Genomic DNA, 27123 nt, shown 5'->3' on the forward strand with positions numbered 1-27123 from the left:
GGATTTACTCAGGTTTTGTTTTTGCCTCAGAGCACCCTACAAAATGGCCACTTTCCCTCAGGCCCCACTCAACCAGATGGCCTCAGTCCTCCATCCCCAAGGGAGAAACAATACCATTGCATTACAGTTGCAGGCCACATTTGTTTGACCACCCCCTAGTTGAAGGTGGCCCATTTTGTTCCAGATCTGTTTGTTTGTTTGTTTGTTTTTAATTTCCAGAGTATTTTTTAAGAACACTTGTTAGACAGAAGCCTTTTCTTTGTCATGGATCTCTTTGGGATACATGTTCAGTGGTTTGGTAATTAAATTCTTTGAGTATTAAAGGCTTGGGAGTCCTCTAAGAATCCACTATTAAAGTATAAATACAAAATTATCTATTGATTTTTTGCAGATGAACCAATTCTTTACTTGAACAGCGTTAGAGAGTTGACTAAAAATTAATTGAAACAATACTTTCAGCAAAGTAGCAGGCTATAAAACAAACCCACACAAGTCATCAGCTTTTCTTTATATTATCAACAAAATGTCACAGAAAGAACAAGAAAGAAATTCTATTCAAAATAACTACAGATTATATAAAAACCAGGGCGACCCAAATGTCTGAGAGCAGTTTTAAGCTTTCAGGACATTCTACCTTGGGTATCCCATCTCCCACAAAACACACAGAAATTACATGACAACACAATCTTTACACAAATTAAGACTTAAGTAACTGGAGAGATTAAAGATGACAATACTACATAAATTAGCTTACAGATTCAATGCCATAGCCATCAAAGGAGCTCCTTTATAGAACTAGAATAAATAATGATTCATCAGGAAGAATAAAAGGTCAAGGGAAATAATGGAAAAAAAGGAAGGAAAGGGGCCTAGCTATGCTTCAAAGCAATAATCATGCTATTTGATCCTGCTTAAAAAATACAAAATTTGATCAATAAGACAAGTTAGGTACACGACATGCAGAAGCAAATGACCACAGTACTACAGTGTTCAATAAAGACAATGGCGCCAACGTCCTGGGGTAGAGCACTCATTATTTGGCAAAACATGTTGGGAAAACTAGAAAGGAGTTTCCTGTCAGAAGTTAGGTTTAGACCAACATTTCACACAATATGTCATAACAAACTCCAAATGGATACATAACCTGGACACAAAAGGTCATATCATAAACAAATTAAAGCAACGTGGCAGATGTCTTTCACAAGTAGGAACAGGGGAAGAATTCTTGATCAGTGAGGGATAGAGAAGATCACTGGAGATAACATGCAAAACTTTGATTACGTAAAATTCAAAATTTTTTGCACAAAATCAATGCAGTTAACATTAGAAGGCAAACAGTTAAATGGGGAGGGAGAGGGGGAAATACTTGCAGCAAACATATCCAAGATACATAACAAATTGATTCAAATCTATAAAAATAGTCAAAATATATGAACAGGCAGTTCTCAAAAAAAGAAAAAGCAAGCTTCTCAACAACTGAATTTGTAGTTATCTTCTCACTATGGCCTTACTCTCCGACTATCTCCACCCCAGGACTCTAGAAGACACGGAAGTGATGGACTAGGAGTGCAGACGGAGATAAACAGTTACAGACAGAGACAATGTGTGGCTTTGTTTTGTTTGGGTATTAGTTATTAAAAGAGAGGATTTTAATTTGAAGGGGAGGGCAAGTTATAGGATAGGAAAGAGGAAGAAGTGACAGTGATGCTCAAAAAGAGAAGAAAAGAAAGAAAAGAGTATCAAGGAAACATTTCAAAAAATACACAGAAGAAAACAAAAGGTAATTTAGAAAAAGACAGCCAAGTAGGACATTTTAGGAACTACTATGTTAAATTGTCATAGACTAAAAATAAAAATAAGTTTCTCTCTCTCTTTCTCTCCCCTCCCCGGTATGTGTGTATACACATACACATACACACACACACACACACACACACACACACACGTCTTACAGTTTCACATATAATCTTCTTTTTCTGTTCTTGACTGTCAGTGGAAATGCTCCTATTAGTTGATGTTGGCCAAGTTCATAATAACAAAAAAGAATTTTTCAAAAGTATAAATACCTCTGAGAGTGGCAGCCTCTTAAGCCATTATCAGGCACTACTTTATAGGGAATCGGCTGGCAAACTAGCAACAGGAAGATGTGGGAAGGAGGAAGGAGAGCTGCTGAAATAGAAACGATTCCCATTTATATAATGATATGGCTCTCCTCCCAACAACCTTGGGAACAAAGTAGGTAGTGACTTGCCCAAGGGCACACACTGTTGATTTCTCAATTTTGCCCAAGGCCGGCCCAGCCATATCCTCTCCCACCTTCTCAAATGTGATGAAATCAGAGAAGGGTCTGAGTTGACTAGCCTTCAACATGTTGGCACCTCTTTGAGAAAGGGACACTAAAGGAAAAGGAGAGAGAGGGGTAAAGTAGGTTTTCAAACTAACAAAGAGCTACAAAATAACCACTTTGTCATTGCAAAAAGCAGACAAGTTCCTGACTTTCTGATAGAGAAAGGATAGAATGTTTAAAGTAGCAAAATCAGGGCTGCCTGAAGCACACAATGAAAGTCAAAGGTAAAGAGTTAGCCCAGGTCATACATTAGGTAACACACACACACACACTCACACACAGAGCAGAAAAGTCATCAATTCTCTGATCCAAGAGCCAATGTCCTTGCTATAATACCGCAGGCCTTGATGTGAACTCTAAAGCTGGACATCAGCAAAGAGAGAAAGAAACAACAAAAAACATTGTATCGTTTCGTTTCATAAAGGAAAATAACTACATTTCAAAAAACAGCCCTGCTGGATTTACTAAGAAATACCAAACTGAGGCAGGGTGGTAGTTTCTGTGGCTTCAGGGACCCTCCAGGGACAAAGGTTCAATTGCCAAGTATTTATGGGATAGTGAGTCAATGTGGTACAGTGATAAGAACATTGGGTTTGGAGTCAGAAGACCTGGGTTCAAATCCTGCCTGCTTCTGTGATTTCTGGACAAGTCTCATCCCATCCCTGGCCCTTAGTTTCCTTTTCTATAACATGAGAGGATTGGACTAGTTGACCTCAACATCATTTCAACTCTATATCTTCAACTTATGGATAACCTCAAGTAAGCCTCTTCCCCTTCCTCAGCCTCAGTTTCCTTCTCTGTACAATGGGAGGATATGTCCCCTAAAGGCTCTTCTGGCTAGAAATCTATGATCCCACGAATAGCATGAGAGGCTATCTATCTTGTCTGTTGACAAGCCCTTGCAATATCCAAGGGGCTGTACCAACGACTGGTAACCACCACCAGAAAGTACTATGCAGGTAACCGGTACACTTCCTCCTAGAGTCTAAGAGAGACATTATTAAGTTTCATGCTGTCCCTAAGGCTTATTTGCATGACTACCATCCCCTCTGACTGGCTCAGACCTAAGTCTGGCCCTTCAGTGATTGCCCTGTTCTTTCTCAGACATAGCTGTTTTATGTGTTCAATTTTATTCTGGCTCAGAAATGCTTTGGATTTCATGTGATGGTCTCTTATGAAAATGTAATAAAAGTGAAAACATGGAACAAAAAAGAATTGAAAGTGCCAAATAACTCTGGCTAATCCACTTTCACACACTCTGGTTGGTGTTTCCAGCAACAAAGACCAAGCAGACACTAGCCTTTCATTTGGTTTTTGTTAATTCACCTAGGATACTGCATGGGCTTGACTTTCTGGAGCTCCTTTGGCCTTTTCCTCCTCCTCTTCTTCCTCCTCCTCCTCCTCCTCTTACTTTCTTTTTTTTTTTTAGGATAGGCAATGGGGTTAAGTGACTTGCCCAGGGTCACACAGCTGGTAAGTGCCATATGTCTGAGTCTGGATTTGAACTCAGGTCCTCCTGAATCCAGGGCCGGTGCTCTATCCACTGCACCACCTCGCTGCCCCTCCTCCTCCTCTTTCTTCTCCCCTTCTTCCTCCCCTTCTCTATCCCCCTTCCTTCTCCTCTCCCTCTCTCAGCTAGCTGCCCCCCCCCAGTTTTCACCCACATATTCCCAAAGGCAGTTACCTGGAGAGGTCAGCAGTGACTTTCCAGATAAAGTGGCCCCTGGCTCTGCTCCTCCCAGCAGCCCATCCATCATCAAGTCCCTTGACATTCAAGGCTAATGCTTGTTTATAAACCACCCTCAGAACACAAAGGGAGGGAACTATTCTTTCTTGTTTATCCCTGACAAAGTCCTGATTACATTTCATGTCTTTGTCTGGACTTGTTACACGCCCCCTCCCCGTCTTTTCTGCCCTGGTCTCACCCAAAATGGATGAAGTAGAATCTTCAGGAAGCCAGTGTGAAAACTATCCAGAAAAAAAACAACAACATGATTTTAGGGTTGATCTGACCTTTCTTCTCCTAGTTCTCCTCTGTGGACAGGGATCCTAGGCTCCCGGAGGTAAAGCTGGAAGGGCCCCCAAAGGTCATTCAATCCAACCCCCTCACTTTACAGAAGAGAAACTGAGGCCCAGGGAGGGGAAGGGACTTGCCCAAGGCCGCACACAGGACCATAGAACCAGTGGTAGAAGGAGGTCATCCATTCCGTTTGGAGTCATGGAGACCCAAGTTCAAATCCAGCCTCAGACACATCCTAGCTGTGTGACACTAGACAAGTTACTCTGGTTGCCTCGGTTTTCTCATCTATAAAGTGGGGACAATAATAGCACCTACCTCCCAGGGTTGTCATGAGGATCAAATTAGATAATTATAAAGCACTTAGTAAATAATTGTAAAGTGCATAGTGCTATATAAATGTTTATTAACAAAGGAAGAAACTCAGACCCAGAGAGAAATTAACTTGCCACACATAGGGTCACAGCTTTAGAGGTGGAAATGACCATGGAGGAGGAAATTGAATCTAGGAAGATGCAATATCTTGCCCAAGTTCACATAGGTATTAAGTAGCAAAGACATTAATTCGAACCCAGGGCTTCTGCCTCTAGAGTCAGGCCTCATTTATTTCTTAAACTAATAGATCAATGGGAGGTGTTACTATCCTTACTCCAATCACCTAGTCCAGAACCCTCCCTCCTGGGACTCACAATAAATATTTGTTAGCAGCCAGGTGGCTCGGTGGATAGAGCTCCAGGCCTGGAATCAGGAAGACATGAGTTCAAATACAGCCCCTCAGACAAAACTAGCTGTGTGACCCTGGGCAAATTACTTAACCCGGTTTGCCTCAGTTTCCTCATCTGTAAAATGAGTGGGAGAAGGAAATGGCAAACCACTCCAGTATCTTTGCCAAGAAAACCTCATGGATGATATTGGCTTGCTATGGTCCATGGGGTCAGGAAGAGTCAGACACGATTAATTGACTGAACAACAAGCAACCAGTTGGATGAATGGCCACTGTCCCACCTCCTACCTCTAAGAATACAGCAGGAAACCTTATGGCTTCCCCTCACAATTAGTTATCCTTGAGTTCTTTTTTAACTTGATTTTGGGAGAGAACAAGGGAAGGTGAGGCAAAGTGAGATCTGGCCATCGCACCTCTGACTGAAGGGAAGGGCATAGCCATTTATGTGCCAGGCACCAATCTAAGCATTTTTACAAAGGTTATCTCATTTCATTCTCATAACAACCCTGGAAAGTAGGTGCTATTATCACCCCCATTTTACAGATGAGAAGACGGAAGCAAACAATGTACTCCTGTGGAATGCAAGCAATTTTTAGAGAGGAATACAAGGGTATGCTGGTAAATGTTTACAACCAGCTCTCTGGAAAGGAGAGAAAAAATGTACACACACTGCATTATTAATACTTTCTAGTCTAGTCAATCAAGTAAACAATAAATCAAGTCCAGATTTGTGGCTATTGCTGATTTCTGAGGTAAATGCTCACACTGACAATTTTATAGCTGGTCAAACCTGGCTCCAGCACACCCCGTTATTGTTTGTTGTTTAGTTTTAGGTTTTTTTTTTTCAGTCGGATCTGACTTTTCATGACCCCATTTGGGGTTTTCTTGGCACAGATACTGGAGTGGTTTGCCATTTCCTTCTCCAGCTCTTTTTACAGATGAGAAAACTGAGGCAAACAGGGTTAAGTGACTTGTCCAGGGTCACACAGCCAGTAAGTACCTGAGGCCAGATTTGAACTCAGGTCTTCCTGACTCCAGGCCCAGCACCCAATACTTAAATCATTAACAAGAAACATTCCAAAAAGCATGGTAGCTTCTGAAGGGTATCTGAAGTTAAGATGAAGAAATTAAGTCACCTGGTGAATTCCCAAGGATTGCCTTATCTTAAGAAAGTGGTAAAAAAGCGAAACAAGGTCCAGGCACTAGAACTGGTGTAGATGGTGGGTTCTAAGGGGCAAGAGAGTAGTGGTGCTGCCAAAGCTACAGCAGTTAACACCAGTTGTCACCTGATTATCTAATTAATTTACCAACTGAACAAGTATAGTACATTGTTTGGCAACCAACAATTATTCTGCCTACTCATAAGTACCTACCTTACTCCCCTCTATTAACCACTCACACTCTTTTTGGAATCTGTGTATGGCTGAGTTGGGCCCTAGTTTCAAGAGGTCCAGAGATATGGCACAGAGTATGCCCCTAAATTACCAAAAATATGGAATCCTTCCCTCTCATCTGCTCTTCAAGTTTTCATCTCATGCTTGGTTTCATCCTCCCTCCTCAATCACCACCCTCAATTCCTAGGATTCAACAAATGTAATTTATTGAAACAGATATAAACCCAAATGGTAAAAAGTCTCTCAAATAGCAAGGATCCATTACAACTTTTACAAACTCCCCTTCTCCCCTCCCCCTGCCCTTTAATTCCTCCCAATCAGTAAAAGGAGATGGTGATGAAAAGGAATGAATTGGACAAGTTTTAGAACTCATACAGACTTCCTCAGTAAGATCCCTGAGTGGACAGGGGTCGGGGAAATCACTGGAGTTGGATTCTGCTTGACCTCACTATGGCTTGAAAGAAACCCTCAAATGAAAATTCCTAAGAAGTTCATAGGCGAAATCTAGAGCATTCAGGTAAAAAAAAATATACTCAAAACAGCCCTCAGAAAGAATTCAAGTGCCAAGAAACCGCAGTCAGGATCACATAAGACTTGACAATTACTACTATAAAGGAGAAGAGCTCTTGGAATGACATTCCAAAGGACACACAATCAATACTTCTGAATAAGAATAACTTACTCTGAGAAAATGAGTATATACCATCCTATGGGTGTAGAAGGAAGGAGGGAGGGGACAGAGGGGTGGAAATGGGCTTTTAATATCAGAAAGGATGTTCAAGCACTCCTTATAAAGAAACCAGAGCTGTGGAGAAACTTTGAAATGGAAACATGGTAGACAAGAAAAGCCTAGAAAGGAAAATTCATTTGAACATTTAGAAGGAACAATAGGATGGTGATAAGGGGAAGAAGAAACAAGTGTCGCTTCAAAATACTAATGTCTTCAAGGTTGGTGAAACTGACTAAGACAAAGGGCCAAGTGATAGCTTTGTTCTGCACTGATAATCTTAAGGAAGAAAAGAAAAGTTAGAGAATAAGGAATGTGCTAGGGAAGAAAGGAGAATTTGTAATCTCACAGAAGTAGAGCTCCTGAGATAAAGAGTATATAAATGAAGAGGAGGTGGTGGGGAGAAGGGATTCGTGTGAACTTTTTATGTGAACTAGACAAAGGAGGATTGAATACACACAGATTTGCATGTAGAAACTCAACAGGGAAATAGGTGGGGATAGAAAGAGGGCAGAAGGGGGGCTCAAGAAGGAGAGTCTAATTGGTGAAGGATTACTTATAAGCAAAACAAACTTTAATGTCAGAGGGTAGGATATAAGGGAGGATTAAAAGAGGAAAAAAGGCAAAAATCCATGATAGGGGACAGAATGAGGGGAAGAAAAGTAGGAACAGCTTCAACTATAAATCACTCCTCTTTTACCACCTTCTTCTTTGTAAAAGGGGGAAGGGGAACAAAGAGAAAGAAAAAAAGTATAAAATAGGAGGGAGGAAAATATACAACCAATAGCCATAACCATGAACATGAATGGGATGAATTTACTCACAAAACAGAAGAGGATAGCAAAATAGATTAGAAGGAGCAACTGTATATGTGAAGGATAACCAAAGAGCTATGACTGGAAGTGTCATGATGGTGAATAACTGGGAGGAGGAATCATGGCAGCAATCAATGGGAAGAAGTATCTTGATGGGTGAATCCTTTTCCTTGGTCCTCTGTGAAGACCTGTCTGACAATAATACTATGAATCACATGGATGGTATAGGATTTCACTAGGGTAGGGAGAAAGGGATGGTCCACCAGTAAGGGAAAAGGACCCCTCTCAATCCTTCATGGGATCGATGAGTCTTTTTAACATTTCTATTTAATACATTTAAGTGCCTACTATATGCAAGGTGCTGTACATGTTTACAAGTTGTGTTTCCCTAGCCAGACTTAAGTTTCTTAATGGCATCAACCGTGTAGACTTATTTACTTTTTTATCCACTACTGTATCTGCCATGTGGGGGCTCTTTTGTTTTTTGTTATCATCTACAGTACCCACCATGGTGGGCTGTCCAAATACACATTGCTGACTGCCTAACTAGGTAGTGCCCAGCTCTCTTCTCCTCAGTTGTTTTTCAGGAGCATTCACTTCCAAGCCAGCTTAGAAGCCAAGAGGAAGTATTCATCTGGGTATACATTTTCCACTAGATAGTCATGATACAAGGATTTCCTTTGAAAATGTAAACAAAAACAGGACAAAGAACTATATAAAGAGATCAAGTTGGTGGAGTAGCAAGGTCAACACAGAGATGAAAGGGAGTGTTGGGGCTTCCTTGGCCTCATTCCCATGATCCCTGGCCCTAACAGAAAATATTTTCCAAATACCAGGTCAACGGCTTCTAAGAGCTGGGTAGCAGTAATCAGCTGCAGGCCAATCCACCACAGAATTCAGCTAACAAACAAAAGGTGATTCTAATCTCTATTCCTGTAATAATAGGAAGAATGTAGCTGTGTTTCCTTTCTCAGGAGAATAGAAGGCTGGGAAAAAGTACAAGAAAAGGGAAAGGAGAGCGTGTTTTGGGTCCCCTTTTGGAAAGTCAATCTCTGACAAGAGCAATCTAAGACAACAAGGAGGGGAAACAGGTTTGGCATGAAGAGAAACAGCTGGAGCTCTCTCAGAAGTACCTGGGCTGGCTCGCCCATAATGGGGCCCACCACTGAGAAAGTCAGGCGAGGCTTACTTGTTGAATAGAGTTACGCTGAAGACAAATCTTCATTCAACTAAGTTTCGGGTGTTTTTAATTAGGGATTAGAAAATGGCCCCCAGATCCCTTTTCAAGTCATCTGTGTATTCTGTCTTCTGTCTAGTCTTACACAATGTTTGGCCATTGCTCAGTTCAACTCCACAAACATTTATTAAGTGAACTGTGCTGGGCTCTGGGAGATTCAGTAATGAACAAAGACTGACTGCTTACTCTTAAAGAACTTTTCAGTCTTGTGGCAGGAAGAAAAATACAGGTCCATAAATAACTATAATAGAAGTAAGAATGTGCTAAACCCTACCACTGATGCTCACTACTTTGTGTGACCTTGGGCAAGTCATTTTCCCTCCCTGGGCCTCGGTTTCCATCTCTGTAAAATGAGGAGGTTGAATTAGATAGCCTCCAAGTTACCATTCAGCTGTAGTTCTAGGATTCTTTGATCCTAATCCCAAAGGAGAGGTCAAATAGAGCTCCAGAGGTCATGGAGAGATCACTTCTACCTGGGAGATCAAGCAAAGCTTCATTGGAAAAGGGGGTACCTGAACTGGACTTCAAAAAGACATGGAAGGAGTGTATTTCGAGCATGGAATACAGCTTACACAAATGAATGGTGGCAGGAGAGACCAGAATAAAATCAGGTCTGGATTAAGTTGTGAAGAATTTTAAAAGCCAAAGGACATTATATTTGATCCTAGAGCTAATAGGGAGCCAATGGAGTTTATTGAGCAAAGGGTGAAATGATTGTAGCTGATCTTTGGGAACAACTCCTTGGCAGCAGAGCGGAGCACAGGTTGGAGTTGGGGAGGTTTGAGGCAGACAGCTCAACTTGGCTTTTGCAGTGATTCACACAAGGGTGGTGGTTGATGAGTTCTGTTGAGTCTAAGGTGTCAATAGGGTAGCTCATTCCAAGATATCCAATGAGTAGCCTCTGGAACTCAAGAGAAAGACTAGGGCTAGACAACTAGATCTGTGAATCACCTGCATAGAGATAAAATTAAATCCACGGGAGCCAATGAGATCACCAAGCAAGAGAAGGGGGCCCAGGACAGAGGCTCATGGGACATCGACATGGATGAAGATGCAGCAAAAGAGATCAAGACAGATGAGGAGAGAAGAAAGAGCAGAAGCATGAAAACCCAAAGAGGAGTGAATATTCAAGAGGGGGAAATGACCAACAGCGTCACCTGCTGTAGAGAGGTCAAGAAAGATGAGAAGCAAAAACGGGCCATTCGATTGGGCAGGTAAGAGATTAGTGGTATCTTCGGAGAGAGTAGTTTCCATTGAATGAGGAGGTCAGAAGTTTGACTGCAGAGCAGGAAGACATGAGATTCTAGCTGGTGGGCATGCTAGGATCCACTGAGCGCTTTTTAGTGATGGGGGCAATCTGGGCATGTTTATAGGCAGCAGGGAAGGAGACAGTAGATAGAGATTGGAGAGAGAGTGGAGATGCTGACGGTGAAAATCTGTCAGAGAAGATGGGAGGTCATAGAATCAAGGGCATATGAAGAGGGCTTTGCCTTGGCAAGGAGAAGGGCCACCCTTTTCATGTGAGACAGGAGTAAAGGGCGAGATAGCAGAGGCAATGTTACAGGAAGGAGATTTGAGGAGGAGGAGGAGGGGAGAACAGGGAGCTCTTAGTGATTTTCCTTCCTTTCATAGACTTAAGAACTGGCATCAATGGATGCAATGACCAATCACATCTTTGGAAGACCAAGGATAAGGAATGCCATCCTGGCAGAGATGGGGGACTTGAGAAGCAAACTGAGATAAATGTTTTTAGAAACAGCCAATCTGTAAATGTGTTTTGCTTAACTATGGTTATTTGTTACAAAAGAAGAGTTTTTATTTTTTTTTCCCATGGAGGAGGAGGATTTGGAAGGACGAGGAGTATTAGATAGTGATAAAAATAAAAAAGAAAGTCACTATAGCATTTTTAAATGTAAAGAAGAGAACGAAATTTCTCAGAAGGAGAAACAGACAAGGATGACAGCTTGGAACCAGTTTGTTGAATTTATTATAGTCATTTTTCAAAAGTGCAAGCTAATAATTCATGGTTTCATGCACAATCCTCTTTTTCTGTTCTTCTGTGGAAGACTATGGAATATGGAAATATCCATGGCTCGATGATGTTTGTGGAGTTCAGAATAGTGACAAAAAAAGAGAATTTTGAAAAATAAATATAAATCAATCCCCACAAGAAGATCAAAAGAGCCTGGGAACTAACTCCACCAGCCAATTCTTACTCGTACTGCCAAGCCAAGAGAGATTGCGGCCAAAGACAGCACAGTTTTAGACTATAACTCCTATGCAAAACCGTAGGAGGATGCTGAATGATCCTGAGAGACATTAGCTCAGAAAACAGTGAGAAGCAGTAGAGGGGAAAAGAAGTTTACAGAAGGTCTGTGGTGGCACATGACAAGAGGCATAAAAGATCTCATCTGACCGGAAAAGGTGGGGGCTCATCATGTGGTGAGCCGGGGGGGGAAGGGGGGCGGTGCAACCAAGGGTCTGCTGAGTACTCCACCACAATGCCAAGAACTGTAGAGGAAGGCCTACAGCACCCTGGGTGGCCTCTCAATGGGAGATCCATGGGAGAACGTGGACAAGAGTCACATGTTGGAAAAAGGTCTGAATGGGCCGTGACCAGCATTGTCAAAGGGAAGTACCCACATTGCAGAGATCATAAATCCAATGAAGAATCAAAGAACCTCTATATTCATAATAATTCCATAACAGTACACATCCTATCAAATCCCAGGGATACTTTAGAGGCTGAATTTACCCTCTTGCATTAAGATCTCTTGTTTACTCTTCTCAAATTCACCCCTCCTCCAAGGTTCTCTATTTCTGTAGAGGGAACCACTATTTTTCTGGTCTCTCAGGTTTGCTACCTACCTTGGTGGCTTCTTTAACTCATTCCTCTTTCTTATCCCCCATATCTTATCAGTTACCAAGGCCTGTCAATTTCACTTCTGTGCCATTTCTCTCGTCCAACGCCGTCTCTCCATACACATGACGACCACTCTCATCTCTAACCCTAATCATATCCCAACAGTCTCCTGGCTTCCAAAGTCTCCCCTCTCTCCAATCCACTGTCCATAAAGCTGCCAAATTAATCTTTCTAAGATTGAGGCTTAACCCTGTCCCTTCCCTTTTCAAAACTTCAGCGGCTTCCTTTTGTGGCAAGCTCCTTTCAGGGGGCATTTAAAGTCCTCCACAATCCAGCTCCCACCTACCTTCCCAGGTTTATTTCCTATTACTTTCCTTCATACATTCTATATTCCATCCAAACTGGTCTATTAGCTGTCTCCTGAACTGGGCAGCCCATTCCTCATCTGCATACGTTGGCACAGACTGTGTCCTCCACGCCTGGAATGCCTTGCTTCCTCACTTCTACTCCTTAGACTCCCTGGTTCCCTTCTAGGCTCGACTCAGACATGACCTCCACTGCAAAGCCTTGCCTGGGCCCTCCCTCACTTGAGGGCATTCTCTCCTTCCTCAGGTTAGCTTGCATTTCCTAATCCGTGTCCACCTTGGGGTGTCGCAGCAGAATGTAAGCTACTGCAGGACAAGAATTAGTATCATTCTCTTAGGATTTCCCATACTTGGCACAGAGCTTTGGCCAATGGAGGCACTACAGAGATGGTTGGTAAATCGAACTAATTGCTCCTCTTCTTCCAGTCTCAGTCACACAGGCTCACCAGCCTTTGGGGCATTTTTTTTAAATGGGTCCTTGTAAGGTGCTCTCACTGAACTGGTAGACCAGAGACCTGAGCTAAACCTAGTGACCTTGGGCCATTCATTTCCATTCTCTGAGCCTCAGTGCTAAATAAGGAAGTTGGATTAGCGAGTCTCTGGGGTCCTTTCCAGCTTTAACATACTGTTTACTAAATATCCTGACTTCCATTAAGCAGTCTGACACAGGAGAGACAGTGGGACATAATGCATAGAGAGTTAGCCTCAAAGACACAATAACCTGGGTTCGAGGCCTAATTCTGGGCAAGTCCCAGCTTGACACAGCACTGAGGTGTGGATCAGCATTTCTGAAAGGACTTTCCTCCCTCCAAAGTTCCCTGTAACCAATAAAATCCTAATCCAAATCCCATTCTTGGGCACGTTCCTAACTTTTGACGATAACATCATAGAAGATGTAGTCCATTCAGACCATAACCAAGCAAACACCTAAAATATATTGACTTATGACATTTTGATGTAAAATAGTATACAGATTGTCTCAAAAGTCTTAGTGCAGTTTAGGCCTTAATAAACTTAAAAACTGCACTAAGACTTTTGGGACACCCTATATTACAATTTTTTTTTTCATTTTTTTATTCTGATGTTGGTATTTTCCGCACATGCATGTCTGCGTGTCTGTCATGCCGTAAACTCTCGAGAAACAAGGACTGTGTCTCTAGTTCTTTTTGGTACCATGACAAACAAAAGTAAGTTCTCAAAGAGGTAGCCCTATGCATAGACAGAGTAGGTAGCCACTCACATGGTCAGATGTGAGTATCACCCCTATGGTGAACTGCCCTCAAAGTGATCTCTCACTATTTTGTCACTCTCTCCTCCCTGGCTTGAAATTCCCATGATATGAGTTACCCCTTTTCTTCAGAAGCCATAGTCAGAATACACATATGTTACCTGGGAGGGGCAGAATTAGTCATTCCTCCGCCATCAAAGTATTTAGTGCATGTTAGTTAACAGAGAGACAGTAGGGAGAGTTGGCTTTGGAGTCAAGAAGACCTACATTCAAATCCAGCCTCTGACCCATACTGGCTAGCTATCTCTAGGCAAGTGACTTAATCTCTCAGGGTCCCCAAACAACTCTCCAAGATCACGAAGTGTGGAAGAGTGGAGGCGCCACACTGATAGAGAGAGAGTCCTTACCTGTAGTTTCCTATATCAATGAAGTCATCTGGTCAAAAAGAAAAATGTATTAATAACTTGTGCCCTTGACGTCAGAGAATAGGCCCTGAGGAAAGAGAATCCAGGCTTTGATTGGAGAGCTGGGTAAGGAAAGGTGGGCCCGTGGGAATGTGTATCTAATGAGCTAATTCCATGGAAAGATCATAGATTTAGAGCTAGAGGAGTCTTCAGACAGGATCATCTAGTCCTCTCATTTTACAGATGAGGAAAATGAGGCAGATTAGGTGACTTGCTCAAGGTCATGAACTCCATTTCTCTGTCTCCAAATGCAGTGCTTTTACTCCACGCTGTTAAAATACGAGAGAACCCAGGCAACTCCAAAGAAGGGCAGGTGGGGGCATAACAGTGTGGCAAGGTGGGTAGGTACTAAAGACCACCTTATTGCTTCGCAGTTTTAATAACAGCTTTTCAATGATCAAGAATATCGTTTCTATATTCCAGGTTTCCTTCGAAATCAGTATCAGCCCTCCTCTGATCCCCAAGCACACACGTAAAGAATGAATCCAAGCCATTAGTCCCGATTATTCTGCCTCTCATTTGCAGTGATACCCACGGGCCCAATCCAAGCTCTTGTTTGGTCAAGGGGCTAGAGAGAACAACAGTCTTCTCATTCTCTGAGCTAATTTTATTTTATTCTATGACTTCTGAAATCAGCTTTAGAATCCCTCCTCCTTCACAAACCCTCTGCTATGTTTCTCTTTCCCTTTGATTTTTTTTTTTTTGTGGAAGGGATGGAGAGAATGGGAGTTAAACATGAAGAAAGAAAAGAGTGGTGCCTAATCCTCCGTTAATCACCTCAAGCTCTAACTGCAACTGATGTGGAAAGGACACTTGGCTTTAGAATTAGTGGGACTGAGTTGAAATGCTGCCTTTGTGTGATCTTGGGCAGTCATTGTACCTGCCTGGGCCTCAGTTTCCCCCTTTGTGTAAAGTTGAATTAGATAGCCTCCATGGTCCCTTCCACTTAACAGAGGACATGGGTTTCAGCTTTGGCTTGGTGGCTGTGTGACCTTAGGGAATTCCTTTAACCTCCCTGGGCCTTGGGTTTCCTCATCTGTAAAACGAGGGGCTTCCACTAGAGGCGTCTAAAGTCCCTTCCAACTCCATGCAGCACTTCTTAAACTGTGTGCTAAAGGGGTCGCAAGTAGAAAAAGTTTAAGAAGCCTTTCATAGAGGATCTGGGTTCAAATCCTGGCTTGACCTATATGACCTTGGGCAAGTCACTTTATCTCTCTTGGCCTCAATTTCTTTATCTGCTAAACAAGGGGATTGGACTAGACGGCTTCTGAGACCCCTTCCAACTCTTATGTGTGACCTTGGGTAAGTCATCCAACTCCCAGGGAGCCAATTATCTTTTCTGTTAACCAACAAGGGTGGCCTCTAAGGTGCCTCCTGGCTCTCCATCAAGGATATTAGGGGCTACCTTGAACAAGTCCCTTCCCCTCCCTGGGCCTCAGTTTCCTCCCCTGTAAAACGAGGGGGTTGGATCCTATGGCTTCCGAGGTTTCCTCCACCATTGTTGGTTCTAGATCTAGACTCCTAGGATCTCATTCCCCTGGCAATTCACCGCCCAGGCACTCTCTGCTGCACAGAACCCCAAGCCAGCAAAATCTCCACTCCAAGCTCAGAGCACGTAATTAATTACTCGCCTAACAGAAGGATTCTTTGCCTTCTCTAAGGAGTTCCGGCAGGGCTCCTGGAAACAGGAATCCCTCTCTTGTGGGTTTAAGATATTAGCTGATGTACAAAAATGCACTTGGCCCTGAACTTTGGAGGTGCTTTAAATACCTATTGTGTAAAACCAAGTACACCTGTCCGGTTGCATTTACCTGGTTCATCCATCAGAACCTGATGAACAGGCCTGCAAACCTTTTCATCCTGGCACCTGCCCTGAGGCTTCCTATGACCTTTCATGCCTGCTCTCACCCCTCCCATAAGATCAGAATGAAAAAGAAAAACAGCCTAGCGAGGTTTTTCCTGTACCATTGGGAAGGGGAAAAAAGAGCAGGTCATTCATCTTTTGCTTTGTTTTTCCTATTTCAGAAACAATCCTGGGCTGATCTGGGTGGGGGTGAGGAGAGAAGTGATGACAAGACAGGGCAGGAGCCGCCATGAGGATGGATAGAGGCTAGAAGTAGGACAGGTAGTGGGTGGAGGTGAAAGGCGGAGAGGAGAGTGGTGCTGGCCAAGATGACATTTTCAACTGAGCCAACAGTCTTCGCCCCACCCTCAGCCCCAGCTCCCCTGCTGCGGCCCAGCTACCTCTCCAAATGGAACCCCATTTCTCAGACCTCAGGGTCAATCCCCACATCACTTGTCCCTTCCAAAGGGGCAACCTCCCCATCTTGTTCATTGTTTCTTCGGATGAACATGCTTGAGAGAATGTAAGTTCCTTGAGGGCAGGGACTGCTTCCACTTCTGTCTTTGCATCCTTGGCATTAGCACACAGTAGGTAGTTGATTAGTATTTGTTGATTAAAGGCAGGGACAATTATAATTTTGCTCCTGCATCATGGGCGCATAACACAGTGCCTGGCACACAGTAAGTACTTAATTAATGTTTGTTGATTAAAGGCAGGGAAAATTATAATTTTGCTTCTGTATCATGGGCACTTAGCACGGTGCCCAGCACATGGTAGGTGCTTAATAAGTGACTATTGATTAAAGGTAGGGACAATTATGATTCTGTTTTTGTATCCTCGGCACTTAGTATAGTGCCTGGCACATAGTAGGTGCTTAATAAGTTGCTTGCTGACTAAAGGTGGGGACAATTATGATTCTTTGTATCCTAGGCACTTAGCATAGTGCCTGGCACGTAATAGGTGCTTAATAAATTGCTTGCTAATTAAAGGCAGAAGCAATTTTGAGTTTGTCTCTGTATCCCCCTATGCCCATGTCCAGTGCACAGTAGGTGCTTAAGAAGTGGCTTAGTGATGGGCTGGTGACACTTTTCCATCCACCTCTCCCCAAATGCCAAGGTTAGCCAGAAGAGGAAGACATATATCCTAGGAAGAAAATGAAGTCTCAAGTGCTCTTGGGAGAGTCAGAAACATCAGCAGCACATACCTCGACTTGCTGACAGATCTGGATCAGTTTGGCCATCTGATTCTCTAGCTCACTATTACGCTTAACCAGATTCGTCAGGTTCATTTCCAGAGCTTGCTGTCGTCATGCAGCAAGGCAAAGCAGCAGCATGGGAGAGAAAAGGGAGAGAAAACCAACAGAGTTAGGCATCGACACACTTGGTGTGGCAGCCAATAGCGCTAAACATTTATTTCCAAAGGGTTGGCACATGAGAATTTGGTTAGACTCAAGAGTAATCTCCATTCTCAGAGTGATGTCAGGGGGATACGTTGCTCCCCTTTCACACTGAAGCACAAGATCCTAGCTCCAGAACTGGAAGGGGCCTCAGAGGTTACCCAGTCCAACTACCTCATTTTACAAAGGGGGAAACTCAGGCCCAGGATGAGTAGGGACTTGCCCAAGCTCACACATAGAGTCTTAAATCTAGAGCTGGAAAGGACCTCAGAGGCCATCAAGTCTGACCTCCCTCATTTTACAAAAAAGGAAACTGAGGCCTAGGGAGGGGAAGGGTTTGTCCAAGGTCACACAGGTAGTAAGTGGTAGAGCTGATATTTGAACCTCAATCTTCTGACTCTAAATCTAGCACTCTTTCTACTTTACCCTGCTACTGCTAGGTGGCGCTGCAGTGGATAGAGCACTGGACCTAGAGTCAGGAAGACTCATCTTCCTGAATTCAAATCTAACTTCAGACACTTACTAGCTGTGTGACCCTGGGCTAGTCACTTAACCCTGTTTGCCTCAGTTTCCTCATCTGTCAAATGAGCTGGAGAAGGAAATGGCAAACCACTCCAGTATCTCTGTGAAGAAAACCCCCAAAGGGTCACAAAGAACTGGACGTGACTGAAAACGACTGAACAATAAAGGTTTTACAGTAAGTAGCAGCACAGCTAGTGTTCAAAGCCCAAGTATTACAATTCCCAGTCTCAAGTTCACTGCTATAGCAACACCATGTTTCCTAGGCCTCTCCAACCTTTCAAAGATCATCACTGGGGGCAGCTAGGTGGCACAGTGGATAGAGCACCAGCCCTCAAGTCAGGAGGACCTGAGTTCAAATCCAGGCTCAGACCAAACACTTGACACTTACTGGCTGTGTGACCCTGGGCAAGTCACTTAATTCCAATTGCCTAAAAAGTTTTTTTTTAAAAAATCATCATTGGATGTCTGAAATATCTCTTTACTACTGGTATAACATGAGTAGGTCCTGATTAGTACGAATAACAAATCCCTTGAAGTGATACATCCCCTATATGTATCTGAATTGATACTATTTGAAGTTATAATTATGTAAAATATGGTAACTGGTTTCAGCCCAATAGAAACATGCAGGGCAGATTCAAATAATGCTATCACTTCAGGAAGATTCATTATTCTCACTAATAGGACTAAGCCATATCTACCCCTCAAAAAAAAAAAAAGAATGGCACTTTAGTAAGAACAACCCAAATGAATGTATAAATCTTCATTCATCCGTCCCTTCATCTAGCCTCATGGCTTTCCTTCTTCACCATTAAGGAGTGGCCCATGGAGGAGCTAGATGGACAGGTTGCTTGGATCAAGATAGAGCACTAGATGATGTCACTCACATCCTTTCAGGCACGTGTTGTTTAAGCAGCTCCCATCCCCACAAGGGCTTTCATGTAACCTAATTGCAGTACTCAGAACCACAGGCTTGAGATGAGCAAATCTGTTCCCTCTAACTCTCAAACAGAATGATGCTTTGTCCCATAACTGAAGTGGGGGAAAACGCTAGATCTTAATGCAGAAGGCGTGGGTGACTCTGCTGTTTACTTTGCATGACCTCGAACAAGTCACATTATCTCAATGGGTCTTGGTTTCCTCCTCTGTAAAATGAGGAGGTTAGACCACATAGCCTCTGAGATTCCTTCCAGTTCTATATGTAGGATCCCATCTGTGGCCTTGAGTAAATACTTCTTCCCAGGCCTCAGTTTCCTCTTCTGGTAAATGGGATGGCTAAACTAGATGGCCTCTGGGATCCCTTCCATATCCAGATCCCCTATTTCTACCCCCTTTTCTCAAGCTCTAAACTTGGGCTTGTTCTCCCTGACCCCTGCCAAAAACACAATACTATGGGTGGAGAACCTGTGGCCACATGTGGCCTTGAGGCTGCAGCTTCCCTACCCCTACACTACACTCTTGTCTTGGTTCCTTCTCCCTAAAACATTCCCAACCATGATTTTTAGAAACCCCTCAATCTCAGCTTTTTTCCAACTCTATGAAAATTCCAGAGATCAGATTCTTTTTTCATTGTAGCCAGTCTTCAGAAAGTCTGCTCAGAGGGTTCAAGCACAGCTGTTCTCTTCTTTTTTTATTTGTTTTTTGGGTTTTTTTAGGCAGTTGGGGTTAAGTGACTTGCCCGGGGTCACACAGCTAGTAAGTGTCAACTGTTTGGTCTGAGGCCAAATTTGAACTCAGGTCCTCCTGACTTCAGGGCCGGTGCTCCATCCACTGCGCCACCTAGCTGCCCCTTGGCTGCCCTCTTCAATCTACTAGGTGGTTGCAGATGCTTCATTTACCTTGTATAAGGTTGGAACTGTGGCTAAGAAACCAGCCTCAGAGTCAGGAAGACTTGGTGAGGTTCAAGTCCCAACTGTGACACCTGCTGACTGTGTGACCTTGGGCAAGTCATTTAACTTCTCAAGTCTCCAGGCAACTATCTAAGAGAAGATATGGAAGAGAAGGTACCAACCTTTGTTGGCTGAGGGAATTCCCACATTAATAAATTCCCAGGTCCAGTTAAAAAAAAAGTTCCCCTGTGCATATTTTAGGGTGTTTACTTGTGTAAACTTGTACATTAGAACACAGATCATTCCCATAGTAGGAGGGGGTGGAGAGGAGGGCAGGAATCTCAGTTTGGAGATTATTCCTGGACCAATGAAAATCCCATATGTCACAAAGGCACAAATTAGAGTGTCTCAGAGAAATACAACATAGAATGGAGATCCCAGGGTAGATATGCTAGTTTCTGCTCATTTGTTTTGGATGAACCCATGATTCCATGGGATGTGGAAAGATGAGGAAATCTACTCTACCAATCCAGACTTGCACCTTCACTTAAACTTCAGATTTGAGAGGGGTGCTTGGGGGCACTGAGATTAAGTGACCTGCCCAGGATTGCACAGCCAGTGTGGGCCTTAAACTTGGGTCTGCTTGACTCTGGGATACACTCTACCACCTCACCTCTCAAACACGTGATGTGAGGAATCAATAATTCAAAAGATAATGTATTTCTCTTGAAACATGGCAATCTTCAAGGATATGTTTTTGAAAAAGCGTTTCATAAATGTCATCAATCAACTGACAAGAATTTATGAAATGCTTACTATGTACCAGGCTTATGTTAGATGCTGGAAACACTTATAAATAATTCATAATTCAGAGAACAAGTAAGAACACTGTTGTGCTTTATGCATTAGTGGCTCGGATCTGAGACTCAGAGCCTCCAAGAAGCCACTGAAAGAAGAAATCAGACCTGTACACACACAATTTGAGGTCCTTCTGGGTTGTGGGAACATGAAATGGAAGCAAATGGTTCCTTTGCCTAAGCCCTACCTAGCAATTTACAAAATGCCAACCCCTTTTAACAGCATAAGCAGGCCTGACAAGATAAGCCTACTTTCAACCTTAGTTCATTCATATAAAAGAGTTTTAAGTTAGAATTCAGTCTTGATGATGAACATAGAGCATCTGTGTGACCTTGGGCAAATTCCGTCATCTCTCTGGGTTGAAATTTCCCCATCTGCAATATGAATGGCCCCAGAAGTCCTTTCCAGTTCTAGAGCTAGGAACCTTTGATCTCACAGGCTTCCCAGCCTTTCCCACCTAAACAGAAAAGACCCTCCTCAGCTTTTAGGGACCCACCTTGTCTTCCTTTTAAAGGTTAATTTTCAAATCCAGATATGATTTTTGCTTTAGTCTGTCCCCACGCTCATCAGAGACATATGGGTTCTCTAGCAGCCAAACTGGGCCATCTGGTTTAGAAACCGAAGGCCATAGCCCTATGTCACATTTGATGCCTTCCCAAAATATGTGTATTTCCTCTTGGGCTGACACAGGCAAAGTCCCACAAGGAGAAGCCTTGATGTGATGCCTACTCTAGGACCTTCGCCCTGACCATCTGGAACTCCAGTTAATCTTCCCCATTTGAGGAGCTAAGAGGAAACAATGACAACATTGGCCAGGATGAAGGAGGAAAGCAAAGTAGAGGCTCCTTTGGTGGAATGAAGGATCTCCGTGGTCTGCCCCACAGGAAGAGGAGAAGACGAAGGATCGGCTGGCTCCAGCACTCAGCTGCGAGTTCAGGCAGCAGAAAAACCCAAAGGACCAGGCCAGATGGAGGCAGGGAGGCTTGGCCAAGCCTTGCCCCTGGGTTAGTCAAGACTTGAAGCCAGCTGGGAGGCCATGCAGCTTGCTTTCATGAAGCCCTGAAACTATCCTGCTATCCAAAAGGTCTTAGACTTTTTGGGGTCATGTATCTGGGACCAATGGCCCTCTTCTCAGAACAGTGGTGGTTCAATGCATAGAAAAAAAAAATCATCGAATCACAACATGCCTGAATTTTAGATATTGAAAGAGTCATCACAATATTACACCAAACAAGGTGATGGATCCCAAGTCAAGAACCCTGGTTTAATGGAAGCCCTGGTTTAGTGGATAAGTACAGCCAAGAGCCAAATCATCCTTCTTTGTTTATTTCTCTAGTTTGAATGCAACATAAAACAGCCCACTGGATCCTGTTCTTCTCCCTCCAGGTACTGAGGAAAAACCACCATTTCCATTTAATGGCCCATTCAGACTTTCTCAAATGAAATCCTATAATAGGACTCCTTCCCTCCCCCAACGGTTCCAGGCTCCAACACTGGTCAGTCATTTCCTAGGTGCCCAAATGCACAATTCCTAGGAGCTAAGACTCAAGCAACATGACTCAGAGCAGCAAAAAGCATCTCTTGTATTCACATGGTCTCTATACTTTTCAAAGCACTTTCACATGTAACAACTTGGTAGAGTTCCACAAAGATCCTCAGAAGCAAATACAGATGTGAGACTGCAGTGTGTGGCCTGTGTGGCTTTGGACAAATCACTTTTACTCCCTGGGCCTCAGTTTCCTACTTTGTAAAATGAGGGGGTTGGAACAGATGGCCTCAGAGGTCCCTTCTGGGTCTAGATCTAAGATCTTACAACCTTATGTGTGTGGCACTGTGATAAATTACCATCCATGTAACTTCAGGCAGGTTATAAACTTTCCAAATCTCAATTTCCTCATCTGTGAAATGAAAGACCCAATGATTGATATGTGAGCGAGACATACACACACACATACATATATATAAAATATGTATGTATATATATATAAATATATATTACACATATATATAAAATATGTATGTGTATATATATATATATGTATTACACATATATATATAAAATATGTATGTATATATATATGTAATATATATTACACACAGAGAGATATAGTCTTACATACACAAGATTTATAGAGTTGTGCAGGCTGATTAGCATAGAATTTGAAAAAGAAGGCTGTCTGGTTAACTAGAAGGTTGAATGGGAAAAAATGGGGGGCTGGGGTAGGTAGCTGGGTGGGGAAAGATTCAATGAGGAAGAAAAAGGCCAAGTGGACAGCCAGCAAAGAGACAAAAAAATTCTGCCTTATCTGATTTTCCAACCTGCTAACATCCTTTTGAGTTTCCTCTAAATTTGCTGTTTTACTCCGTTCTTCCCCGCTTTCAATCTCCCCTTCTAGTCTTCCATTTCTCTCTCTTCAACTTTCTCCCTACATAACTGCCAATATGCTTTATTGCCAGGTAATATTTTATAACAAGAACCCCAAAACGTGTAAACGTGGCTCGGTTTGAGCATACTTTATGAAATTGTGGAAACATAATGAGAAAATGAAAATATGCTTGTTTATTCCTTTCAGGAAATTCCTCTATTCCCACTGGTTTTCATCCGCCATATTTTTGGCAGGCTGGAGGCATGGAAATGGGACAACACCACTCTCCAAGAGAATTACGATAATCATGTCTGATTTACACAGACGTCATTGTCGGGTTAGGCAGTAGGAAAATCCTGCAATCAAAATGAATAAGTACTTAAAGTTAAGGCCATGCTAACACTTTTGCTCATACTCTGGCTCATAATGTTGTCGGTAATTCTTTCAGGCTCCTGAAATAATCAGAGGGGTAAGATAAATGCGTACCCCACAGGGTGAGAGCTGTAGCAAGTTCTACAGACTTCTGGAAAACCACTGTGAAGACTTGCTTCATCTGGAGCAATCGTTAAATCTACAAATACATCTCGAGTAAAGATAAAATGAAAGGCTTTGTTCTTGCCCTCCAGGGGCTTACATTCTAGCTAGTGTGGATTGGAGTAGTCAAAGATGGTTTGATGGCAGAATTGGGACATAGAGGCACAGAACAGGTAGCATTTGGATAGAGGGAGCAGAAATTCCAGATGAGCCAGCTGTAGCCTAAATAAACGCTGGGGTCAAAAATCAATAGCTGTGTTTGGGTAACAGTGAGGAGACCAGCTGGCTAGGCTGAAGGATTTGTGGTGGAGAGAAGTGGGGAGCTGAGGTTGAACAGAAGGGTGGGTGGGACCAGACCGCGGAGGGCCTGAACATCAACTTGAAGAGTTTGGATTAGAAGCAATGAGGGATGGTTTTGCTAATTTAAAAAGCATTAGAACTATAGAGACCAAAATTTATTTCCACGTTAATATCATCATTTTCCAAGGAGGGGGGAGGGAGAAGGAGCATCTGTAACTTACAAGTCTGAAATACACATACACATATAAGAAATATGGCATATCTCCTTGGTTCATAGAGCTGGAAGGGACCTCAGAGGTCAGATATTTCTCCTCTTTCATTTCACAGTTGGGGAAACTGATGCTCAGAGAGGGGAAGAAACCTAACCAAATTCACACAGGTGTTGAACAGAACAGCCAGGATCTGACTAGGTCCTCTGATGCCAAAGCCAGGTCTCTGTCCACTGTACCCAGATGCCTCCACTAAATAAAATAATAGGGCTATAGAAGAAATAGCCTAAACACAAGCATTTTTAAACATTCGAGAATTAATTGAGCCACTGGTAGCTTCTGGGTTGAAATGGGCACACTGACCCCCTCTGGCAGATGTGACAATTGAGGCTAGATTCTAGAATTGCATTGGAGTACGTATCTTAAGAGACCACAGGGGAAGCTAGGTGGCGCAGTGGATAGAGCACTCCCCCTGGAGTCAGGAGGACTTGAGTTCAAATCCGGTCTCAGACACATAACATTCACTAGCTGTGTGACTTTGGGCAAGTCACTTAACCCCAATTGCCTCACAAAAAAAAAAAAGAGAGAGAGAGAGAGACCACGGTGCTTTCTGATTCATCAGACCTTCCCGTTTGAAACGTAGTGTTCTATTTACTACACAATTCAATATTAGGAACTATAAGTGCTATTTAGGGGACATTATACCAAAAATGACTAAAAATAAGCACTGAGGCTCTGGAAGAATTTTTTAAAAAAAATATAATGTATCAGTTGCAGATCAGAAAGTCAAGACAGACAGTTGGTACATATTAGCTAGGTGGCACTGCAGTGGATAGAGTTCTGACCCTGGAGTCAGGAAGACCTGAGTTCAAATCTGGCCTCAGACACTGACTAGCTGTGTGACCCTGGACAAGTCACTTCACCCTGTTTGCCTCAGTCACCACATTTGTAAAATAAGCTGGAGAAGAAAATGGTAAACCACTCCATTATCTTTGTCAAAACAAAAACAAAAACCCAAATGGGATCAGAAAGAGTCAGACGCGACTCACATGACCGGACAGCAACAAAACATTATCGATGCTTCCCTGTGCCTTCCACTGAAGTTGAGGTCACAGGCTCATAGTAACACAGGTATAGAGCTGGGAAGGACCTCAGAGGTCATTAAGTACAACCCTCTCTTTCTCCTCAGAGGAGGAAACTGAGGCCCAGAGAAATGAAGTGCCTTGACTGAGGTCATACAGGGAATAAATGTCAGAGTAGGATTTGAACCCAGATCCTCTGCCAATGCCTCATCTTGCCATGGAGGTGACCGTGGGTTCCCAAAGGCTTCAAGTCCAGACCTTTGCCTGTGCAACTAACACAGAAATACCAGCCCAGCTAAGCCTGGAGAGGTCCATCAGTAGGTCTACTGCAAAGGGGTAAATCTTTTGGCCACAGCAACTCATGAAGATCTACCAAAGTCACTGAAAGGCTAAGATCTACATTGGTGGAGGGACTTCTTGGCCTGGAGCCTTCATGGTGTGATAGAAAGTCAGAAGACCTGCTTTCAAATCCTACCTCTGCCACATGCTCCCATTGGCAAATCACAAATTCTTTGAGCAAAAGTTTCTTCATCTAGGAAATGTGAATAACCAGTAGAATACAATAGAAAGAGCCCCGGATCTTGAGTCAGGGGGCTGGGATTCAAATCCCACCTGTTCCGCTTATTCCCAGTGTGACCTCAGACAAGTCACTAACCTCTCTGAGCCTCAGTTTCCTCATTTGTAAATTTATAAATCCAGCTCTAGATCAAGGATTTTATGTGTCACCTTGGGCTAGTCCCTGCTCCCTGGGCCTCAGTTTCCTCCCTCTGTAAAGTGAGCAGTTGAACTAGCTGGCCTTTGAGGTCCCTTCCCGCTCTAGACCTAGGATCCTGTGTGTGATTTCTGTCCCTGGGCCTCACTTTCCTCCTCTCTAAAATGAGGGAGTTGGAGGGCCAGTTAGGTGACACAGTGGATAGAGCATTGGCCCTGGAATCAGGAGGACCTAAGTTCAAATCCAGCCTGAAGACACTTACTAGCTGTGTGATCCTGGGCAAGTCACTTAACCCTGATCGCTTCCAAAAAACAAACAATAACAAAAATGAGGGGGTTGGACTCCATGGCCTCTGAGGGCCCTTCCAGTTCTATATACAAATCTAAGACCTCTGTCCTACCTTTCTCCAAGGGCTGTTGTCAGAATCAAATGAGATCATGCCCAGAGAAAACATTTAGTCACTATAAAACACTAGACGTGTTATGCTATGTTATGTTGTTATTTTGTGTTATGTTGTAATTTTGTGCTATGTAATATTATGTTATGCTTATATATAGTACGCTTATCTTCTTTTTTTCTGGTGTTCCTATTTTGGGTTTTTATCCTTTCCTTCACAGAAGACCAGAGATGTTTCTCTTGCTACTTTTTGCTACAACCCTTTTCTCCTTAGGGAAGTATTCAAGAGATTAAGGAGATGATCAGGAATGCTTTTCCAATGTCAAATTCATCCCAATTGGATATAATCAATAGTGAAATAGAAGTTAATCTCTCTCTCTCCTAATGTGGAGAAGTTAATATTCTTTCACGCTAAAGGAGATCTCCTCACACAACTCACCTTCAACTTCCCCCCCCCCCCAATTCAGAATGGTCTGGAAGACCTCCGAATCAGTCAATAAACAAACAACCATTGAGCATTTCCCAGCCAGGCACTGTGCTAGGAGCTAGGGACACAAATAGAAGAAATAATCCTTCACTAGACACCATAGCAAACAATTCATATGCTTCCACTTTCAATGCAGACCTAAGCAGAAACACTTTCCATTTCTTTTTCCACTTGGTCTAGGCCTGCAGTTTGGGAGAGAGTTTCTTTCTGCAAGTCAGAATCATAGAGAATTGTTCCCGACACTGACAAGTTAAATGATCAGCCCATGCTGCCAGGATGGCAATGCTGATAAGCCTTAAGACTTAGAGCTGAAAAGGACCTTAGACGCCACTCAGTACAGCCTCCTGGGGCTGTGGAGAAGACTGAGGCATAGGAAGCATTAAGTGACTTGATCAGGGTCACACAAGT

General features: G+C 43.1%; 1 protein-coding gene across 1 annotated transcript in view; it reads right to left on the reverse strand.

Annotated features, from left to right (window-relative positions):
* Positions 1 to 27123, reverse strand: part of MID2 (midline 2) — a 102347-nt gene that overhangs the window by 56270 nt on the left and 18954 nt on the right. The window contains exon 3 of the mRNA XM_020967262.2: positions 17229 to 17324. Within this exon, the coding sequence (XP_020822921.1) occupies positions 17229 to 17324 (96 nt within the window). The remainder of the gene's footprint in view (positions 1 to 17228; positions 17325 to 27123) is intronic.

This window comes from Phascolarctos cinereus, unplaced genomic scaffold, assembly GCF_003287225.1.
Source record: "Phascolarctos cinereus isolate Bilbo 61053 unplaced genomic scaffold, phaCin_HiC Scaffold_8;HRSCAF=390, whole genome shotgun sequence".
NCBI classification, from domain to species: Eukaryota; Metazoa; Chordata; class Mammalia; order Diprotodontia; family Phascolarctidae; genus Phascolarctos; species Phascolarctos cinereus.